Source organism: Apteryx rowi, unplaced genomic scaffold (assembly GCF_003343035.1).
Source record: "Apteryx rowi isolate R43461 unplaced genomic scaffold, aptRow1 scaffold_20, whole genome shotgun sequence".
NCBI classification, from domain to species: Eukaryota; Metazoa; Chordata; class Aves; order Apterygiformes; family Apterygidae; genus Apteryx; species Apteryx rowi.
Window position 1 is genome coordinate 1632048 of NW_020448308.1, and position 23932 is coordinate 1655979.

Here is a 23932-nt window from a genome sequence, read left to right on the forward strand (position 1 = left end):
GGTGAAGGTGCTGCTGGTTGGGCCCTGTGAGGTGAGCGCGCCGCCCCCCGGGGCTCCTGCCCGCCGGGTGCCCGCGCGGCCGAGCCGCCCTGTGGCCTCTTCCCTCGCCTCCGCCTGTCTCCGAGGCTGCCTTTACCTCGGCCACCCTCCCCACGGCCCGCTGCCCCTGCGGCCTTCCTCAGGCGGAGCCCAGCGTGGCTTGGTGCCCCGAAGTAAACGGTTGCGCTGACAGGGTGTGGCTCTGTGGGAGGGGGAGGGGGCGGCCAGGCCTGCACTCGTGGGTCCGTGGCTACAGGGAGCAGGGCGCTCGGGTGAACACCCCGTGCTTGTGTTTGCTGTTGCTTGGACACGTGGAATTCCTAACGGATGTCTTTTGCTCCCGTTTCTGCCAGTCTGGAAAATCGGTCTTGGCAAACTTTGTTTCAGAGAGCATCGAAGGGATTGGCAGCTATGTCCCAACGCAAGGTGTAAGGTGAGCAAAACCACGCCACGCTGACTGAAGCAAAGCCCTGACAAATGGCTGCCCCTCAGATAGTCCTGCTCTCTAGCTGTGGTGTCGTGCAAAATTATCTTATATCCACTCCTTTTCACAGGATCCTGGAATATGAGAAGCCAAACTTAAATGGTAGCAGCAAGGGAGCTGGGTGTCGGTTTGAGCTGTGGGACTGCAGTGGTGATCAGAAGTAAGCGAGCTTCATCATTCCCTTACTTCCTCCAAGCTACTTAACTCTTAATAGTTGTATGTCCACAGAATGTTCATCCTTAAGACCTAAAATCAATAAGTTTCCTGAGATGAGAATTATTCTCGCCTCTTTACCCATCATAATTTTTTTGTACCTTTCTGCTGTAAAACATCTGGTAGGAGGTCCTCTCTGCCATGATCCCAGTTGACACCAAACCTTGTTTTTGATAAGGACTGAATATGACAGTAAAGTCCATAGCTCCTAGAATGAAGATACAGGAGACAGAGAGCCCTGTTCTGTAACTGACTGTGATAACTGAAAGAGATTGAAGAATATTTGCTTTCTTTTTCAGTTTGTTTGCTTTGTACATTGTTCTTTTACAGTGTTTTTAGATTAAGTACTATTTAGGGAGAACACTGTATGTATTTGAATTCCACAGCATAAAAGATAATAGGTTTACAGTTTTCCTGGTTGTTTTTAGAGGCAGAAGGTGACTTGGTTTATGGGACAGTGAGGAATGGAAAGTATTTAAGAAAGAAAGGAAGGTCTGGCTGTAAAAACTAACAAATATTGTTAAAAGAGGAGCCAAGGACTGGCTTATAAACAAGCTATTTTTATTCTCTTTCTATAAAATTAATTAAATTGAATGACTTTAGACTTTATCCCTTTTGAAAGTGACAGGACCTGGAAGGAATCTGGGAGAAGGACTGTGTGCTAGAGATTTAGATCATTTGGGACCCAGTTCCATAAGTTACTCTTCTTGGGAGAACCTACCTTTATCCCATCAAAGTTATTATGTGAGTGGACTTCAAACAATGTATTTATCTGATTGAGACCTTAGTTTCCAGAGCATATGATTGAGAACTGGAGAGATCTGCTTTTAAGGAAAGGGTTTAAATAAGCACTTGACCAAATATGACATTGTCACCAAATCATGGGACCAACTAATGTAATAGATAAGTCAAAATGTTTGAAATATGATAGATCACTAGTAAGATTACTAACTTTATATTAAGGAAAAAGTACTGAAACATGTTTTTGAGGTGAGAAGATGAAAGCTTCTGGAAGTTTGAATGCATGGTCCCATTTTCAAGCTATCAATCTTACCATTTTCCATGCACCTGTTTTTCAAGGTTTGAAACATGCTGGCCAGCTCTGATGAAGGACTCCCATGGCGTAGTAATTATCTTCAATCCTGAGCTGCCCAGTCACCTGAAAGAAATTGAAATGTGGTACTCCTGCTTTGTGCAACAGCAGCCATTGCTAGATAGTCAGTGTCTTCTAGTCGCACATCACAAGCCAGGCCATGCGGGGGACACAGAAAATCTGTCCTTGGGTAAGGAGATAGAAAACATAAATTATAACTCACAGGAGGTTTTTTTATTGATATCTTTATCTTTAAAGTTGGTGATATCTTACAACTTGCATTTTTCATTTAAATTTGTCAATCTAAGAATGTTAGAGCGCTTTGCAAAAACAAAAGATTAAACTCAAAAGTCATCTAGAAGGTGAGCAATATCCCTGTACAAAAGAGAGAGTAAAGACAAGAAAAGTTTGAGTGACTTTTCTAAGGCCACACAGTGAATATGTAGTAGAGCCAGAAATCAGAATTCCTAGTGGACAGTCTCAAGCTGTACATCATCACTTGCAGTATGTTTCTTTCATTGATTTTACCTAATGTTTACTGACACTTTTAAGATCATTTAAGTCTGCATTTTATAAATCCAAAGACTAGGAGCCATTTGAAATAAGAGGTTACCTATCTTCCTCTTCAAATTATTATAGGCACCTTTTTATATGCTGGTGAATTATTTGTGGCTGTTCTTACAAATAAGAATAAATTGCTCTGTCATATGGGAAGTTGGAGACAAAGTCAATTTGATGCTACCAATCTTATGTCGGTTTTACACTGCTATAAATGATTTCAGTAGCATTGGTCAGACTAACATTGTTATAAAGTCAGAATCAATATCCAGCCTTTCTGACAGAGGCATATGTTCTACTGGAAGACCCCCTTTATACTGGGCTTTACTAGAAGCTTTCTAGAAATGATCAACACAAAGGAACTTTAAGGAAAGACAGATGAAGTGTATTACAGATGATAAAAACAGTGTCCCAGATCTCACTGTATTTTGTTCTGCAAGAACTACAAAGCAGTTTTGAGAAATGTGTGCCTGAAAGAAGTACAGAAGGACCAGATTAGGAAAATTAGGAGAATCACTCCTGTGTAACAGCAATGAAACTTCTATTAAACAGACATATTAATGCTAATTATCTAAGGAGAAAGAAAGGTTTCTTATAAATAACCAACTTCCTCCTTCATCATGACAGCAGAATTCATTATCAGCTGCAAAAAGCAAGCCAGCTTCATAGTCAAGCGGAGAACCTCACTTCCCAGACTCCCAGTTCTATCCATTGAATCACCCATTCCTATTTCACTGCAAGGAGAGTTAATCAAATATACCAAAGTTTGTCTGTAACAATGACCTTTTTGTTTATCACAAAAACCTATAAGGAATAGAGTTCAAATAGATATATTTTATGTAACAATAATACACACAGAAACACAGAACTATTGAGGTTGGAAAGGAGCTCTGGAGATCATCTAGTCCGGCCCCCCGCTCAAAGTGGGGTTAACAAGAGCATCTCGCTGAGGGCCTTTTCCAGTCATGTTTTGAATATATCCATGGATGGAGACTATAAATATCTATTTAATATAACAAAATATTTGCATAATTTTGAAGTGATCAAAGAGTGTCATATCAATTAAATGGTAAAATTCCTATTTAATACTGAATTTTTATATTCTGCCTAACTGAATGTGAAAGCAAAACCAATAGTTTAAACCTTAATTATAATATTCAGAGATTTTAATCTAGCAGTGAGTTGCATTTGTCTGTATTGCTAACAAGCTATGTTGCGTTTCTTCTTAATGTGTTATACATCATCTGGGGTATCAAAAATGGATACTACTGAATGCCAGCTGACTTCTTCAGCGTGAACTGTCACATGACCTTGAACGTAAATGCTTATTTTCTACAAAGAATATACCTAATTATTTTTTATTTAACTTCAAAGCTTCTCCACTGAACAAACTGAAACTAATACATTCCAACTTAGAAGAAGATCCTGAAGATGTTCGGATGGAATTTGTGAAATACTTTAGAAGCATTATCAACTTACTAAATGAGAGCAGAGACAGGGAAGAAATGTCAATTATCTCATAATGTTAAAAGAAACACTGAGCAGGGAAGAGAAAGGATTATTTTGCTTTGTAAGCAATACTAGCCTGTGAACAGATCTTCACAAGAATTTGCCAGTCTATAAACACTTCAAAGAAAATAACACACAGTTTATGACTTAACCAGAAGAGCCAAGTGCTGACATCAAATGAACTGTGGTGCCAAAGACTTGGCTGCACATCCAGGAATTTGGGTAACTTTAGTTGTGCTGTGGTTTCATTTGGCATCGGAGGCACAGGAAGGTATTGTTTAATATGTTAGTGTGGACCAAAAAATAAAGATATCAGTCATTTCTTCACTTCAGAATCCCTTTTTGTAGAAGTGCTAAGAGAAGAAAGTGTGACAGAACCTAAGATTTATGGAGTTCTGTTGAAGCATCTAAGTAAAGTGCTCATGTTAGCTGTCTTCTTGGAGAAGTTATGCTTTTGGAAGTCGGTAGAAACTGATTGGAATAGAGATCTGAGAAGCAGTTGCAGTGTGGAATCCACATTTTAATGCTCCAAATTCTCCTTATCTTTCTGTCCAGCATCTGAAGAGAACGCATTTCATGACTATGATCTTGATAAGACAGAATAAGTTGCAGTCTTCCTCAGGACTAGGATTTTCTAATCAAATATAACAAAATAAACTTGTTGGTGACAATGTTTAGCGCTCTCTGGGTGGAAAAGAATCTAAATCTCAGTATAATGCAGCCACTTTGACCTATGCTAGCAGCACCAATAAAGAAAGAAAGTGCTGCATCCTCCAGAGGAGGAAAAGTTGTTTACAGACTTGTATTATTGTTCCCTGTAGCACTGAAACAAGTGATTTCACAGAAAATTTACTTTCTGATTTGTTTGTTTTGCACTCATCCTTGTTCTTCTCTGTGTGTTTTGCTGTGGAAGACATTTTTCTGTAATGCTTAATATTAAGGCAATAAAAACACATTTTTAAAATGTATCCTTTTTGTTCTCAAACAGAAAGTTAATTATCGTTTTGTAGTGAAAAAAATAGCAATAAATTTGCAGTACATTTCACACTAATTAGCTCAAATAAGAAAAGTTTGCAAAGGTTTACCACAGACACAAATAGTCAAAGAAATTATGAATGAAAACCAGAAGCATGTATTCATACTGACACTCATGTATTATAGGAGAATTTTAAGGAGAGAGAGGAACAGCAGAAATCCTTGAGAAGCATCCCATTCTACCTTGTACTGCCGCTCAACTTGCGAACTCTTAAATCAATGGCTTGTCAGAACTACGTCTGACATATAGCACTAAATTTACAGGAGATCTTATTTCATTTTATCTTCTCTACCACCCAGCTATATTTGAGCTGTAGCTATTTTACAAGTATATTTGTTAAAAAGAGCCTTGTCCTCTCGTAACCATTGTCTTTTAGTTAACATCCCCTACAGAAAGCATATTAAAAAACATTAAATACTTGGTGTATTTTAGTTCAAGACTGCAGGAGAGAGAGTTCCTTGAGTTTTTCATGGATCTGGTTTAAAATTGATCTGCTGTTTTTCCTATTTTCATAGTTCTTTCTTTTCTGATTTGAGTAATGACTAGCCTGCTCTTGTGCAAATGTTACCAGTTTCCCAAAATGGCAAGAAAAGATTCCTCAAAAATTTACTCAGTTGTTTACATATTTTTCTCATGGCCTTCACATAAAATGAGTGTGTATTACAGAGCAATCAGGGCTTTCTCCAGGAAGCTTCACTGAGACCAAACAACAAGCAGGGTTTGGTGCTGTGTCACAACTGATGTTAACAGTAGCTCAGGTGTTGTCCTGGTCTCCTCAAGAATGCCCACAGGTCTGTCTCAAAGCAAGGGGTTTTCTCAGGTTGGTAGCAAGCCTGTGGCACACAAATTTGGTACCAGTAACCTGCACTGTTCTTTTCTTTTGTGCTTGGTGTGCTTTCAGAATTCGCTGCCCCAGCTTCTTTTCATTGTCTGCTGGCTCATATTCTGCCATTAAAGCTCCACTCAGTTATGAGATGAAAGGAAAGGCATACCGAAAGAAAAAACCAGTGAGAGAAAGGATACTATGAAAGAAAAAACAAAAAGTAAGCAATAAGAGATGAAAAGGAAAAGGTTGGGGGAGAATAGCGGGAGGTTGGCATTTCAACATCTACCTTTTATTTTTAAGACTTTTGAAACAATCAGGCTTTATATGTTTGCAATCAGAGTCATAGGGTGGTCTGTTGGAGGCAGTTATTGGAAAAATCACAGTCTAACTGGAGAACAAGTTTTTTACATGCTGCCTTAGATTATTTTTTCCTTGTTGCCAGCTGTGTGGTGCTGAAGCCAATTTTTAAAATATACTGCCTTAATAAATTCAGTTTTTCCCAACAGCAGCATTGTGATATGTACCAGTAAACACTGGTGTGAAACCCACCACATATAATCTTACTTGGAATGTGATTCCAGGGTTGAAAGGTCAGTGAACTCTCCTATTCACCACCTTGCTTCATATAAAATGTTAATTGTAATCTTACCTTAAATTCAAAAAAAGAGATGTAAATTACAGATAGGTATATACTGCAAAACATTTTTCATTAGAGAAGAAAAATACTGTTAGACAGAACCAAAGACAGATCCCTAGATTCGTATTTATATCATTCAGAAAGGCCACAATATGTAGTAAATGTGGGATATCATTCTTAAAATCTGGTCAAAGAGATTAAATTCTGTGGCTGCTGAGGAACAGAGCAAATGTGTGGACCAAAATTAATCTTTAGTATTGGAGAAGATACAGGAAAAGTGTTAATTCAGAAATAGCATTCATTAATGGTTTATGAAACAGGTCCACACAGAAGCCCAGTTAGAATGGGGTAAAGAATGCCAGATGCTGGACAAATATGCTTAAGTCTCTGTCTTGGCACCTTACAGCCTACCCATCCATTGCTATCAGTAGGTCTGCAGAGCTTCAAACAACTCCATAGCACCATATTACCCAGATTGGGGGTGTGCAGTCCTGCTTGTTTGCCTGAAGTGATGTGGTTAGTAAGTGACTGTTCTGTGGTTCTGTATCTGCTTCTGCTTGTGAGAAGAAAGAATTGTCCAGTCAAGTGGAAATGAAAATGTGGAACATGAGGTAAGTAGCTGCAAATTCCACACAAGTCACTTAGTTGACAAGCCATAGGTTTAATTAGGAGTTAAAAGAGGAAGGAGGAGCTAGGAGGAAAAGATAACAGTAAATTTGCAACCATCTACACTGAGGCCCATACCACCATACCAGCACTTTGAAAAGGCTTTTTGGACAACCTTTCCAAGAAGTGGGAGGGAAGGTAGAGAACTAGTGAGTAGTCTGCCAATACAGCCATCTCTAGATGTCCTCAGGGCCTCAGAGTGAGCAGTTCTTGTCTCCTTCTCATTCTGTCATCAGCCATGTACCCCCTTAACCCTACTTTGTAAGAACACTGCACAAATTGGAATTTTCTGAGTAACTACTCCTTTTTCATGGTTCCATTCCATATTGGAACTCAGGACCTATTTGCTTCAGCATTAACTTTTCTGTGATCACCTCCATTGTTAGGGTTTTGGAGACAGAAGGTGGAATCAGGGACATGGGACTAGGTGTTTTTCCTGAGCCATTAATGAACAGAACATTTTCAATATTAATTCATTAAAATACATACAGTCTCCACAGTGCAAAATTCAGACTCCAGGATATGCCAACTATGCAGTGAGAAAAAAAACTTTTTTTAAACAGAAGTCATGCAGGTACAGCATTATTTTGTGATTTGGCATGAAGTATGAATAAGCTTAAGAGCTTACATTATTGATGCCTTATTTATGCTATACAGAAATTACTTTCAAGGTTTTATTGCTGTGTGGCTACAAAAACCTTTAGACCTATAGGTGATCTCTACACAACTTCACACTCATCTCTCGTGAAGGTGGTTGGTACATCATTGCTTTGGGCAGTTAACCTAAACTTGACACAGAGTCAGCATGGAGATGTGATAGGGAACAGTCAGACTTGAAAAAATCCTGCAGGGCTGGAAATGCAGAATTTTAAGACTCTGGGTTTGTATATAGAAGGTTGATGGCTGTGGCTATCTTGCAGCCTCTGGTGATTTAAGACATTTAAGCTCTTCAACTATAAAATAGAGTTTGCTCATGTTACCTCTTACAAACTCTTTCCTGCACACACAGAACATTATGAAGCCAATAACTCCTGTGATGATGAAAACAGTCACAGGCACTGCAATCCAAATGTGTGGCTTCCAGGGTAAAAATCATCCTTGTTTACAACCAAACTTTGTGAGTAACAGCAAAACTGAATGAAATACATTTGGACCCTACCAAAAAAATGCAGCTTTCCTTTCAAGTCGTATATTTTGAAGGCCAGGCCTTTGGTCTCAGTTGCTCTCAGCATTGTTCTAATGGACACAATAGACATAAGAATCCCTATGTTCCTATTACTGAACTGCCAAGTGACAATGAGGAAGTCACGTAGACTAGCATATTCAAGCATGCCCACCAGGACTGTGTTTCTGTATGCTCAGCTTAAAATACGAAGGGAGCCTATGTGCGGATACTTTAGGAAGCAACTTCCAGAAGGTATCCAGGACTTCTTAAAATCAGCTCTTAAACTACTCAACATCTCAACTAAAGTACCTTGCTTTGGAGGCCACTTGTGATTATTTCCACTCTTCCAGAAGCCTGTACTGGTGGAATACTTCACTGGTGCAGCAGAGAGTCCCCAGAAGATCAGTTTACCTTGTTGAAAAGTTACCTTTCCTGAGATGCTAGAAACACTCTACCAGTAACTCGCATACCTGTAGTCACTGCTCCTGATGCCAACACAGGCACTATTACACATGTGAATAAAAGATACCATACTCTACTACAGGCAGTTCAGAGGTTTCGTTCATGTGTATGAAGCAGGCCAGTTATCAGTCCAGGTGTATATTTTTGCATTGATCCAGCTTATTTTATTTACTTAGGACAAGATTCCCCTTTGAGTGACTGAGGTTTAGATGCCTAACTAGATCCTCTTAAAGGCTCCTGATTAGAATTTGCTGAGAATTCATCCTCAGAAAATCAATCCTCTTCAAAAGCAATAGTATCTGGAAAACTTTTACCTCTTGCTGTAATCACCAGTCTGATGGAACTGACCTTGTGCAAATGGTGTACAGATTTGGTCACCCATGCTCAGAAAGCTACACAAGAAAGGGCCACCAGGGTGGCTGCAGAAAAAAGAAACAATTATATGAGAAAAGCTTAGATTTTTTACTCTAGCAATGTAGGGAGAGAGAGAGGGCACATGCTTGATCTCCATAAATGTATCAGGAAGAGAGAAAATTGACTTATTTACCTGGACATAAGATAACAGGAGCAACCATCAGGGCAGGGATACTGTTGCTGAAAGACTGGACCATTCTGACTAAGTTGCACAAACCCAAGTATAAAGTACTCTCTTATCACTTGCTCCTTTTGCTTATTTCTTTCTCCCCCCTCCCCTTGAATTGTAGGAGGAAATAATTTGACCTTGAATACAAGGTGGCTTTATATTTAAGCTCTATTTTTCCTGAAAGAGAGAAAAAGCAGGGGAAACCTAATATTCAGGCTCACCTTCTATTTGACTAAATGCATTATCTAAACTGAAAGACAGCTTTGGCACAAGAATATATGTGGATAAACTAGTCATTAATAAATCTAGTCTGGAAATTAAAGAAGATTTCTAACAAACAGAGTCTCCCAATAACAAACAGTGGGGAAAACATACCTACTTTCAGAATGGTGCTTAATTAATAGCTTGTGATAGAGTGTGACTGGACTTGATCCTTCCAGTCCCTTTCTTATGAAAACAAGGGGCTTTTTTATTAATGCATAGGTATTTTCCACAGAGGTGGGAGTGAACCAGAACATTTGTTGCAAACTTCCTTGAACCTTGGAAAGCTTGGATTCTGATTCACACTCCCCAGCTGGAGCTCAGTAGGAGACATAGGTTGTATTTAAACATATGCAGAGGAAGTAAAGCAATTCTGTCAACTCACAACAGAAGAAAGGTAATGCAAATTTTCTCATGAGTCTCACTTTAGCAGAGTGCTGTCTGAAGATGGGCGCTGGGGTTTGCTTGTGCAACTCTGTCAGGACCAAAAAAAAGCCATATGTTTTGCTGCGTTCCATTGTCTCTTCTTCCCTTTGTAAGGAAACGAAAGCCTGTTTCTCTACTAGTTTCATGAAATCTATCTAAATCCTGGTAACATGTCTCTGAGAATTTGCTCAGAGGGAATAATAGACAAGGGCACACCCTCCATTGCTATGTTACTGTTCCATGAGTTCCAGACAAAAGCATTTATTGTGGTTTGGCAGCAACCACCTATTCCTAAAACCCTGGGACTGCATTGTTCTTTACTTGTCAAAAGCTGATTTAGTACCTACAGGCACAGATTGCAGGGTGCATCTTTTTAGGAAGGATCTTCAAGGTTTCTAGACTACTGGTGTCACCTCTCTCAGCCAGTAAAACCACTTGGAGGAGTCACACTAAAGTTGACTGTGAAGACCAAGCTGTCAATGAAGTCTGCCCTGCAATAAATATTCAAGGATTTTTATTTAGACCCTAGGTTAAATGCTAATGCTCCAGAAACTGAACAATCAACTGCCAGCCCCATAGTAAACATTAGATAAAGATATATCTTAGGGAAAGATATTGTTAAGGACCCAGAATTGTTTCCCTGTGTGTTTGGAAGGCTAATAATGGTAGGGAGGTTTGACTGGAACTCCTAATGATACAAAGATCCTGCAATCCTATCTGTAGCTACAATAATGAGCCTGGGACCTAAACAAAGCTATTAGGAGGCCCTTCTTCTGCTCAGAATGCCATATCTTTACTTTTAAAGCTGATCATTAAAAGTAATATTTAATGAAAACTCCATCTGTTTTCCATTGAGAATATGCTTGTCTTTTTTTTTTCCTAAGGTTGCATGAAGTTTTGCAGCATACAGTGCTGACACTTTCACAATGTAACAGGACAAGCTAACGCTTGAGGAAGTTCCTTTGTCCAGGGAGGTATACAGGAGGTGACAGGGGGTATATCTGGATCTGTTAATGTGAGGTTGTAGACCTTTAACTTCTTCCATATCCAGGAACTGGAAAGGAGATACAAAAATATGGTAATGATGTAATAAATCTTAAGTCACACAGAACTTCACAGTTCTGGCCTGTTAAGGTTATTTTACAGAACAGTAGCAATTCAAGCTAAATCTTTCCACTCCATGCACTTTTCCCTGCTCAGCTAAATGGGAGTTTCCATGGTCTGTTAAGATTTGGGGTCTATGACACAAAGCTGGGCAGTCTGATCCTTTAATGCCCTACAGACACTCCTACACTTTTCTACAACATGAACCCACAAAAGCCAAGCAGATACATATGCAGTTTCCATTACTAAATAATTTGCTTGCCATACCCAGAAAAACCTAGTAGATATTAGACAAACAATCATTTTGTGCTAAGTTCTGGTGAAGTCCAGTTTCCTACAGATTTGTGTCTTTAGGTTTTAGACCTGTGTAGATTTTCTGTCCTCTTATAGGGGTCTCTCTCCCATATTCTCCATACAGACATGGCTACCTATAGCCATGAATTTTTTAGGAAATTTGTAACTTTGAGCTTCTTGTATTCTATCAGATGTGGTTGAAAACGGTCAATGGCTTAAGACAGATGAGAAAAACAAACCAGCAGACACATAGGCGGAGGGCATATTCTTATAGCCAGGCTAACAATCAGAGTTAAGTATGAAGGTGGAATAACATGGTGAAGATACCACTAACAGGACTAGTGCAGTGAGCAGGAATGTGTGTGCTTCTATCCTGATGATATGAGCATATGCTGTATGGTTGTGAATTGCTCTTTGATACATCATTTGTTAAAGTTTAATATTCCGAAGAAATGAAAGGTGGAACATTCATCCCTGACCATCTGCACCTCCTGTTAGCCTCCTGAGACTCCATCTGATTTCCCTTTCCTTTTACACCCAGACACCACTGGCCACTATCCACTATCCTTCCAGCTAACAAAGACTTGGAAATTTTTGGCACAAGTTCCAGACTGTGTCTGGCTTCCTTTTGTCAGTCCTGAAAGGGGCCAGAAAACAGGAAGGATCCCTTGCAGTCCTAATCTGCCAGGCACAGGGGAGGCTCCTGGGTGATGGCTGCCTGACACACAAGCCCTTTCAGACCCCTGGGACAGGGCGAGCCTCAGAGGAGGACAGGGAACCTATTTGGAGGATGATAATTTTAGCCAGATTACATTCTAGCTATCTTTGGGTGTCGATATGTTTTGTTAGGGACCAAAATGAGCATTGTTCAGAAATCACTCCGAGCTAAATAATCTGAGAGAGACCTGCTGCACCCCCTGTCCAAGAGATGCTGCACTCAGTGTCCAAGCAAGGCTGCACCTGATGTCCAAGCATGGCTGTTCAGCATTGAAACATGGTTCACTGGATGATACAGCTGGTTAGGTCTCCTAAAGGAAAAGCTCCACAGCCAGAACAACCAGTCACAAAATTTAGGTTTAAAATGTCCATTGCCATCTTTCTCAGCCCCTTCAGAGATTCAACTCAGAATCAAGGACTTAATCTGTCATCATCAAATATAACGAAGAAAACTGGTGACTTTGTGATAGAAGACGAGTGACCCCTGATCTCTAGCTTTTGTTCTGTTTCCACATGATAGTTCCTCCCTAATCATGATCAGATGCCACCTTTTACACTGGCACAAATGGAGCTAAACACTTGATATTTGTGTCTGATCTACTTCTTGTCTTGAATTATTGCCCCCCTTCTTCATGCTTCCCATTCATTTTTCATTTTTAAATTAATCACTCATTTACATTAGGCAAACTAAACTAACCTTGCAGAAGGTTAAAAAGACTATGAGAGAGACTTCTAGAGTTGTCTTACCTACAGGACTTTCCTCAAGATTTAAACAGAACAATTGGTTTGGTGTCTTTTTTTCTTTACTCTTTATAACTTATAATGTATCAAGGAGGTTTGAAAGAAGCAATTATTTTGTTTTTAAGATTTTTTCTTAAATCCAGCTCACTTTTGATAATAATCATTTAACTATTTCTTTCTCTAGAGGAAGCAAAATTTACATTTCCAGTGTAAAAAAATAAGCAGAAAGTTTGAACAGCTAATAGGGTTATTAATCATAGGGATAATAATAAGGTTAAGAATCAGAGGTATGCAGACTAAATGAGTAAAATCAAGATGAACTTCTATTGTTGCTGAGAAGGACTTTTAGAGAAAAGTTATTTTTGCTAAAGGTACAGAGCCCTGACTTTTAACATGAAACTCAATGAAGCTTACAGTTTCACAGGTCAGGCCCCAAGAAATCCCTGTCAAACCACTGAAGCCTTGACTGGATTTAAAAGGTCAAAATGGAAGGAACAGGGAAAGATTTCAGGCCTTCTTATTTAGCACAGAACTAAAATGGCTATGATTCCCGCACTTTTTTCATGGTATCTTTAACTTTCATATGACACTCTTTAAGGCTGTAAAAAAAATTGTTCTATATCCAGCAAACTGAGACTGCTGCCAACCCTCCTACTGCCATTCTCACTTCCTCTACTATCCTCAGAGCTTGACCAGTTTCTCTGGTTATCTATGATCCACAGGAGCTTTCTCCTTGCTTAATGTGACATATCATGAAAAATGCTACTTAACATACTGGTGATAAGAATTTGCTCTAATCAGCCAAGGAATGAGTGAAACAAGTGAAGGACTGGCTATTAGGACTAATTCCTGCCTTCTTTACTGGACTTGGCACAGCAGAGCACATGCACAGTCTCACTGCAGTTAGTTGGAAAAGAACTAATCAACCTAAAGGATATTACTTGAACAAGAACAAACATACATATTGACCATAGGATGGTTTCTTCCTATAAAAACAGGGAGATTCCGGAAGAAACTCCCAAATAAAGTAGGAAGCAGGGAGGATAAGAGAGAGAACGGGGAGGAAAGAGCAAATTTTTGAATAACAAAATCAGTTTATGAAAAGGATTGGGAACTTGGCTCCCTGCAGAAGCAGAGGACTGGACTCAGCAGCCCAAAAGGTCATTTTCAATTCTGTTTCCTTTTTTCCTCTCCAAAACACAATTGTTGGGGTCTGATTCTAAAGGAGCAACGATCTGTTTTCTGTGCATCTCCCTGTGCAAACATGCAAGTGAAAATGCATGGCACCTTCTTCCCATGCTCCAACAAGGACAATAGCAAAAGGATGTAAGCTGTTGTGTGCCACATAACAAGTATAAATTAAGGATGTTTTAATATGCATTCCATGAGGCAGAAAATTTCCCATACTTCACATAGCTTCACAAATAAAACACATCTCTCATGACTGGTCACAAATAAGACAGTCAGAATAGAATCAAGCAGGTCGTATGCAAGGGCAAAACACTAAAAATGCATTCTTAACTTTGGCTTTTCTAAGGAAATAAGACTCATGTTCATGTTTGTCCACACCAATCTGCCCCAAATAATCTGGGATTTGTTCATAAACCTCAGTCAACTTTGACAGAGCGCCTTGAAGATATATAATTCCTGCAAGTTTTGTGAAAATAGCAAGTAAAGGAGACAGATTATTTATCCCTCATTGAAGAAATAGGCTAAATATGAACTCAGTCTTCATTAAACATCAGAGGATCCATGTCAAAAAAAAATCCAAGACATAAATCCATAGGAAAGAAGGTTTCACTGTTTACAGAACTACTTATATTGAATGAGATCACAGAGAGATAACATAGTATGACAGAATCTAATTGCCACTCAACAAACATTTTGGAAACAAGTCAGCAACCACATCTGCTTCAATAGAACCAGAGCCTCATGTGACAGGAAGCTTATTAGAGACCCTGCCTTTCATTATTTTGTTTTTGTTTATAACTTCCCAGCATGAATATTCAATATTGCAAAATAAAGCCGTCTCCTTCACAGAGCCTCCAGAATGAAGAAAGAAATTGGGCCAGACATTCCAGATCCTGAAGAAATTGGTGCCTGTGGAGCTATGGATTTCTACCAGCAAAACATCTGGCACAATATAACATTAAACATGAAGAACTTGCTTCTCTTTCCTCTTATCATTGGTGTGAGTCAAGAATAACTTCACTGAAGTTCACTTGATATATCAAGCCTAAAAACAGGTCAAAAGAGAAGAAAAACAGCCCTTTAAACATAGCATGACATCTTAAAGGAATATAACTTCAAATACCTTATTTCAGTCAGTAGCATAAAATGTTACATTGTGAGTCAATTTTCCTGGTTAATATGGGTGAAACAGTTGCTCTGAATCCAGTTTAGGAAATCCCATGCAATACTCTTTCATGCCTTTTTGTTCCAGGAGTCAGAGCCTCTAGAGAGGTAAATTCAAGACATTGGAGATCTGTAACACCACATGATCTGAAAATCTCATCAGGAGTGAAACCAACTGTCCTGAGTCCCAGCAAGGGTAATGGGAGCCCTGTGTGCTCAGCCTTTCTTAGCTTTTCTTTAAACACTTCTTAAAGTGAAAGGAGTTAATCTCAAACACCTCTAAATTGATGGGATGTCTGTATGATTCGCCTCTGCTGCCTCAGTTATTGAAGTGAAAAGCATGTGAGTCTGCCCTTCCTCATGGTGCCCAACAGTGGCTTGTGATTTGGAAGACTGGGGCTGAGGATCTCTTCAGTAATGGCACTTCCATCTGTTGCATGGCATCAGTCAGTAGGCGGTGATCCCATTTCCCCTTCTCACTCTTCAACTCTGCAGGACTTTTTCTTGCGCATAAAGCAGGACTGGCAGTGGGATCTGTCAGTGCTGAACAGTGGGTTTCCATTCACTTCCCTTGACAGGGAGGTCTTGGATAGATGTATCCGCCCTGGATCCCTATGGGAGAAAAGAAGTTCTGTACAGATGAAAACTCTCCAACAGAGTTACCCTCTGCAGACATATTGGACAATCTCTTCCCTAACTCTCTGGATGACCACTCCTTCTTCTTTCTCCACCACCTCGAGAACAGACAAAAAGCCTTTCAGGGAGGCCTTAAGCCAATGTTGCTATCTCAGCCCCACAGATGCCAACGTGATATTTACACTCTTTTTGCTCAACTAATTGCCACACACCCCAACAAAGGGAGTTTAATGAGTTGCACCAGGCAATAAACCATCTTCTACTGGCTCTAGAAACAGGGAAGCAGAAGAGGGAATGTAAAGTTGGAACAAGGCACAGACACAAAGCAGGTCCAAATACTTCCAGGAACAGATTTATCCAAAGATTTGGTACCAGATGTTCTGTTCAGACAACTTTAACAGAGCTCCATAGATTAAATACTTCTCATGTTTTCAGTATTCAAACCACTCCATCTGGGTACTACTGCCACAGGGCACAAACAAAACGCTACTTAATATTAATCAAAGAAGTGAGTTCTGCTTTGCAAGTCCAATATAAAAAGAATAAGAGCAAACACATGCTAAATTGTTCCTGGGAATGCTGAAGACAACACAGAGGCTGTCTTGGATTACAGCATTTCTAACTTATGCCAGCCAATCAAAAGTCTGGTTTTAGGGAGTATACATTAGTGATAAATTAGTACAAATATTGTGCTAAACTAAAACACTATGGATCTTTGATTAATAAATATCATGTTCATTATACATCAAACATTCCAAGTTCCTTGTTTACCTAGAGTTTCGATAGATCGTTGCACAGCCACTATTCTATGAAAAAGTTGCGTGCTTTTCCTTGGACACCTACTTGGCTATCACTTCTTCGCAAAGAACACTAATTTTTGCCTTTTCCTCAGACTTTTGCCCATTTCTGGCCTCATGAACTCCTTGCTCTCCTATTAGTTCCTTTCTTCTGGCCTACCAAAAGCCTATAGCCATAGGTGATAAGAAGAACTACTGCCGCATGTTTTTGTTCAAAATCTTTTTCCAAATCTTGTTCCTTCTTGAAACCCAGGGTTATCTCCATGTGTTCAGCCAAGCTATATGGGGCTGCAAAGATTCAACAGAGGCAGCTGAAGCTACTTCTCCCACATTCTCTCAGCTGTCAATGCAACTTTCTAGCCTCTTTTTACTGATCGTACTCTGCAAAGGGGAAGGATTAGAGGGTAAAGATCTGGCCCAGTCTTCTCTCTCCACCATAGCTTATTATTTCCTTCGTTGCTTTGATTTGCATATGTTTTTTATCCAGCCCCATCTCCTGCCACCTCCACCTCCTCCTGCTTGCATCTTTGGTTCCCTCAGTCTTCTGTATTCCCATTTCAGAATACAGCTCTTTTCTAGAAGACATAATCCAACCTGACTCGCTGGGCTTCCAGGTTGTCTCATGTCTCCCTGAAACGGTGACAACTTTGCCATTCTTCCCTCAGAAGTTACTTCTATAGTGACTGTAAACTTTTATTTAGATCATCATGCCCCCACAAAGCGTAACTCGACTGTGAGATGTGCGGAGACCCCTTTGTATCAATGCCATTGAGCTCTTCTGTATTTACTCCAGTTAGACACTTGATGGTGCTCTTTGCACTTTCATGCCAGCAGAAGCGCTTTTAAAGTAAGCAAACTTCCTCTTCTCCTGGGAATTGCAAAAATTCCCCAGTGCAAGATGCAGTTACATGTCTAAGCCTCTAAATCCTGTGGGAAGAGCATGTTTTGACTACACAGCATGTAGCTAAAGCTGCAGTGGAAGAGGCTCAGCTAGGTAAGGACAAATGCCAAGTGAAATGTCACTGCCTATTATACACAAATCCACCAAGCAGAGGTTTTGAAATTCCTCCTCAAATATTTTATTTGCTAATTGGTTTCTTATCAATGTTCCCCATAGCAACAAGAGAGGTGTAAGTGGCATAAAGTAGGTTGAATGACATTATGTCTGCGTGTAAATGTAACTCGGATTGTGCATGGAGATGATCTGAAGGAGGTAACAATGTAATGTGAAACCTCCTGTGGCCTCAGAGGAGAATGAGCGCTTCTTAATGCTGCATGAATGGGGAAAGAGTAAAGCAGGAAAGCATGTCCCAGCAGCAAATATTCTGGAGAAACTCAAGCTGAGATTCTATAGAAAATGAGTCCATTTGATCTTTTTACCTGCTAAGAAATATTCATTTTACAACAGATGTTTGTCTTCAGCTATTTTGCAAGGGAGACTTGAAGCTTTTTGATATTTCTTAAAGGTATAATGAGTAAGCAAAGGAAAAAAACATAGCTTTATGGCAAAAACACAAAACAGGGAGGAAGGAGATATTTGTCCTGTTTTTTTCCCCAATATGCTGACTTTTGTGTATCCTTGGGCAAATCATGGTATTTTTCTGTGTCTTCCCAGTCTGTAAGTCTGAGATAACTCCTTCTCTTCTGGGTGTATTATAAGGCTCTTTTTTGTGCATCTGTGTCTAATGGACACAGCTCTGGAAAGAGGCAAGTGGGGAAACCATTGTAACTTCCAGGAGAAATCAGGGAAAACAGGGAGTAAAAGGATTCACAAGGATGGGATGGCACGGATGAGAAACAGTTGGATTGGCTGGGTCCATCCACTGACCTAAGATATGTTATTTAAGTTTGTGCTGACAAGTATTTGAGTTTATTCATCTGTGCACAAATGGCACAGCTAGAGCTCCAGAAAAGGCTCAGGAATCACTGTAGAGTCGCGCTTGGAGCTAGGCCTAAAGCTAGGCTTTTGGAGCATCTGGCAATCCTACCCGGATCAAACTGTTCAGGAAGGAAAGGATGCTAGGCCTGTTCAGCTGAAGGATCTGCAGGGATATGGAGATTCTCTGAAATCCTATTGCATCTCTTCAGTTGCCCAGTCCACTGTCTCCACAAAGACTGCTCAGTCTTCTTGGATGTCATGTTCTCCTAAATATCTCCAAAGGCAGTTCTGAAAGAGACACACTGAGAGTTAACAGTGGCTGGAGGAATAAAACACTCCAAAGTGAGCCCTGGTGAAGTCTTAACATGGAAATCTTTTGGCTGTACCACTTAATATGACACACATGGGACAATGAATTTCACGGTGCTTGCAACACTCCCTCCTCCTCTTGGCAAGTGGGTATTGCAAGCATTAGAATTTATGGGATATCTGATCTGCTTGTGCCTCAGAGGGAGAAAATGGGATAAATGGCCTGATCCTGCAGATCTGACATGACTGATCTTATTGAAGTTAATGAACTGACCTTCTCAAGATTAGGAAGCTGAATGAATGAGATGCTATTGCTGCTATGCTCTGTTGTTTTGAAAAATACTACTGTATGCAATACTTACTGTAACTCTCATTTTACTGTTTCCAGTTCCAAAATACCCATCTTAAAATAGCCTCAAAAAGTTCAACCCTCAGTTGTTATCTTGGCTTTTTAAAGAAAAGTAAAATCCCATGAACAGAGACAGAGTTTTGTCTGGGGTCCCATTACTATTATTACTGCTGGGTCACGTTGGGCTTTGCTGGGTGAGGTCTGATGAACCTGTGGTGACTGAGAAGGACATTGCTGGTGCCTGCTCTCCTCTGTCACTGCCATAACAGTGCTGGCAGAAGGGACTGCATGCACCCACACTTCAATTGCTGCAATACAAAGTCCACCATCTCAGCTTAAATCACCGATGAAGGTATATTTGGGCTAAGACTAAACACTGCATGGCTAAACATAATGCTGCACTCCACTTTCCCTACTTTGCTACAACAGTCATCCCTAACAGAAGGGCAGAGCTGTTTACAGGGCACTAGCAATTTAAACCACTACACCGCTACAGGAAGATTTGCCAAGGTTTTTGCTGAACCCCTTTGCATCTTTCCCTGTATGTCTGTAGACAGAAGCAGATAACTTCATTATACAGGTGTTGTGAGTCTGAATGGGCTAAGATATATATATGTACAAAGCAGTATTGTTTTTGTGCCTCCCTACAACAACAATTCTAATGAAGTATCACTGAGCAAGGCTACCCAAAAGAATATGCTCTTAATGTGTCCTTTGTTATGCACACATAATGAGTTTCTGATTCCCTGGTTATTTTGTAGGAAGAAAAATTGTTTAGTTTCATGGTACATCACAGTATTCAATGAGCTCGCCCCTTGAGACCCCAGAGAGCTTTCAAATCTTAATATAGCCATCCTTCAAATGAGATCATTAATGTGCATATATCTAGATTTAGAGCCAATGCAAGCACTTAGATTTTTGCCTGCCAAATTTTCATTTTTGGCTTCATCTTCTTCCCATATATTCAAAGAACTGTACCACATGGAATCCTTTAAACAATAGAGTGGATAACATAATTTTTCAATTGCTCTTGAAAAGGTTTTTAACCACATAAACTATTCTAGGGTTCGCTAAGAAGTTACCATTGCAAATAATGCAATTGTTCCAGACTGAATTCCTTGCATTGTAGAATAACTTTTGAAGAAAAGAGCATGACTGGTTTGGGATTTTTAACCTGCCTCTTTATGGTAATACTTAGATGAACATAAATTTTCTCCAAAAGCTTTGCATTAAAGAGAAAGGACCAAAGCCTACAAACACTCATATCTGCATAACTTATACTTAATGCCATCAATCTAACAAAAGGAAAATAAATGTTTAAAAATTAGGAAACCGAACACTTTTTTAAAAAACAAAAAAGAGAGAAAAATAGTTAGATACTGCAAAGGATCTGAACTCTGGAAAACCTAGAAATATATAAAGTGCAAGCTGTAACTTCTGGTTTCCCTCTTTCCTTCTCTTTTTCTAGCAGGACAAGTCCATTACTTGTCTTCTGAATGAACCCAAGACTTGCTATTGTGAGCAGCTGAGTCGCTCCTTAGAGATGTGTGCAACTTCTGTTCCCTTGGGCTTCACCTGGAGTTAAGAACACACATTTCTGCTGATCCTATGTTTACTTTCCACATTCAGGCTGTATCAGGTCTTTCTTGCTGCGTACATCTAAAGACAATATCTCTTCATGATTTGTCCAGTGAAGGAGACTGTTACCAACATCCTCACTGTGTTACACCTATAGGTAGAGTCACCAGGGATACACAAGCTGTTGCTCCTGAAATTAGTTCTTCTGTGTGGTCAGGCAGCAGGTCCTCAGTTCTGCAATTTTCTTCCTCTATGAGTGCAGCGGAGTCTAATCTTGGCAACCCACAAGCAATTTCCCAAATTTACCTTGTTATTCAGCTTTCTTGTATGAATTGAATTAAACTGTGGGTGTTTTATGAGATGAACTAAACTGTGGAGCAGGGCCTGTAATTCACTAGATACTCCTACAATACCTGGCACAATGGAATCCAACTTGTTTGTGGCCACTAGGCAGCAAAGCAATATAAATGGGAAATAACACATTTCAGAAGATCTTTTTGATCTCCATCAGCACTACAGGCCAGTTTCTCATTTGCCACACATTGGCCTATTTCCACAGAATTTACACCAGATGTAGACTTGGGCCTTGTAAGTCCCAAACTTTATCTTTTTAAAGACTATGCTTTCTGTAGAATCATGTTGGTTGTCATACAAAATGAGGTATCTTGCACCACTCAAAAGTAAAGGAATTCGCTCTGCATCTTACCAGCCTCACTTCCTATGAAAACAAAGCTTTGTGATCATACGCTTCATGGGTGTGATCACGGTCCTGGTTCTCTGATCATCCACATGAGGGGACTTGCCGGAGCGTGCAGTAACTTCCCCCAGAGCTGTGTACATTGCTTCAAGTGGAAGTAAAAATGTATGTACTTGGGTCTTTTCCTAACATAGAGTTGGGACATAGCCAGGGTAACTCAACCGGATCTAGTTATACAGATATAAGCAGTGATAGTTACATTCTTCTAAGTTTACTGAAAAGAGGTACACCAGCTAAGGTTAAAGTGCCCCAGCTAAGGGAAAAATGAACACACCAGACATCAGCAAAGCCACACAAAGAGAATATACCTTCTAAATGCTCAAAAAGTAGAAAGAGTTTAATTTGGAACTTAAGAATTCATAAGCACTGAAGTCAGTCAGACACAAGACACAGATCCATTAGGAAAACAGACTTAATTAGCTCTTGTGCTACTTGTTTATTTTCCTCAGGCAAGAAGAAAATACATGTTTTCTCCCAGATACATTATGTAAATGACTTCACTCTTCCCATCCAAATAACCACAGTCCCCTTCAGTTTACTTCTGGTCTCCAGACAACCATGGAGTGTGTACACACTTATTGCTCATCACTGGATGTTACTGTTGTTTAAACAAAAGCTGCAAACTTATCTTTTCTGCTGAGCCTGTGAGATTAAATTTCGGACAGAGAAGAGCGCAAGGTGACAAATACTCCTTCAGTTCATACTAACACAGAGCACATTCTCTCAAGGAAGATGCATCTTCCATTAACTTTTGTCTGCTGCTTTTGGTACTGATGCTAAAAAAGCCCATGTCAGACTTTTAGGCTAAATAGTTTAAAGAAAAATGCATGGAATTCTAGGAGCTTTATTATTTCTGGAGAAACTGTCAGCTTATTCTCCTGAGTGAAAGAAATAGTCTCTGCCCATCTGCAGCTCTCTGGATCTGACTTGTGCCTCATTGTTTCATTAATACTGGGCTTGTTTAACACTTAGAGCATGGGGATTGGGATTCAGGACTTTTGGTCTCTACTCCTGGTTCTGCCACTGCAATAGACCTGTTTCCATGACTGCAAGCTACTGTTAAACTTCACTTACCTCTTGTAAGCTTTAGCCAAGTCATGCTGAAAATCCTTTGAGATCCTCAAGGCTATGAGAACTGCAAATGATTAGAATTAAATGGAACATTTTGGGAGGCATGGAGGAAGTTACTCAATTGTTCCAAGATACTGTAAAGAGATACTGTGTAAACCTTTACATCTGTCAAGTCCAATTGCACTTCTGAAAAAGAAGATAAAGTAAGAGCCATGCCTATAAAGCTGGTACAGCTTTAAATTGAAGAACAGGAAGGAAAAAAAGTATGAGCCTCTTGAGGGGTTTTCTATTCTTCCAACTACTGTATAAAACCCATTTAACATGTAAGCACTGCTCAGGGGTTCTGATACAAATTAAAAAATGCTGCAATTTGAATAGTCAATATTTTGGTGACTTCAAGTGATGGGAGGGATATGGTATTCATTTCTTCATAAGTGCTTGTAGGTAGACAGATATGAAACAATATTATCTTACCTTCTGTTTGCAGCAGGGAGTGATGCATAAGGGTACGATCCCGGACCAGTTGAAATCAGTGGGAGATTTCCCTTGACATGAGCACGATGAGGGTCTAAACTCTAAATTAATCTCAAGTAGTTGTTAATATGAGTGATTTGGGGTACTCACCTGGAATCACACAAGGACAGGGTTTCAAGTGCTCGGTTCCCGCAGTTAGGACTAGATTTACTAAAGAATTTATTGCGTTGAATGCTTATAATATCCAGCTACTTCTTAAAGAGCCTAAGCCAGAGCTAATACATTTTGCAAGGACGCTCGAGTGATGGGTACAGAGTCCTCTGAGCTTTCGGACGCAAGGTCAGCAATTCTGCGAGCGCTTGGCAGTTCTGGGAGCACCCACAAAAAGAAGGTCTTACTTGTCTCAAGGAGGGAATGCAGACTAGTCTTGAAATTAAGCCCAGTTTTTACAACAGCAAAGACTGAGAAGATTTGGCTTGACAGACCAAAATGGGCAAAATGTAGTGGAATAGTTTTGAAAGATTCTCCCTCCATTTCAAGGTTTTATTTGGCTAGCTGAGCAAAAAATTAATAGAAAATGCAGAACCCTGTATCCTGCTGTACTGACAGCAAGGCCTGAACAGTTGTGGCAACAGTCAGGGGGAGGGGTGAAGTCCTGCGAGAGCTGGTTTAAAAACGACTGGTTTGGGGGGTATGCGAGCCCTAAGCAAGGCTGGCCATGGCAGATCGTGCCCCTGCCGGGAGATGATACCTCCGCGTCCGTTCCCGCATTCCCTCTGACTTTACATGCCCTCAAAGGATCGCTTCCACCGCCTCAGCTCCCGCTCATCCTCCTGCGCGGCGGGGACAGCTTAATCTGGAAACCTCCTCTCATGTTGGTAAACGTGTAGAAGCGTTTGGACAGGGCTGCCGG

General features: G+C 40.1%; 1 protein-coding gene and 1 long non-coding RNA gene across 4 annotated transcripts; both read left to right on the forward strand.

Annotated features, from left to right (window-relative positions):
• The first annotated feature begins 594 nt into the window (after positions 1 to 594).
• IFT22 (intraflagellar transport 22) lies at positions 595 to 4070 on the forward strand. Its single transcript, XM_026063591.1, has 4 exons — positions 595 to 683; positions 1359 to 1480; positions 1817 to 2019; positions 3762 to 4070. Coding segments are annotated over exons 2-4 (354 nt in total). The 5' UTR covers positions 595 to 683; positions 1359 to 1478; the 3' UTR covers positions 3911 to 4070.
• Positions 4071 to 6264: 2194 nt separating this feature from the next.
• LOC112964966 lies at positions 6265 to 22565 on the forward strand. Of its 3 annotated transcripts, none has more exons than XR_003253144.1 (4): positions 6265 to 6348; positions 6802 to 7006; positions 9768 to 9929; positions 20608 to 22565. It is a non-coding gene; the product is annotated as an uncharacterized LOC112964966 (long non-coding RNA). The 3 variants fall into 3 exon arrangements; XR_003253145.1 differs by lacking the exon at positions 20608 to 22565 and adding an exon at positions 14855 to 15065; XR_003253143.1 differs by lacking the exon at positions 20608 to 22565 and adding an exon at positions 10843 to 11032.
• The last annotated feature ends 1367 nt before the right edge of the window (positions 22566 to 23932 follow it).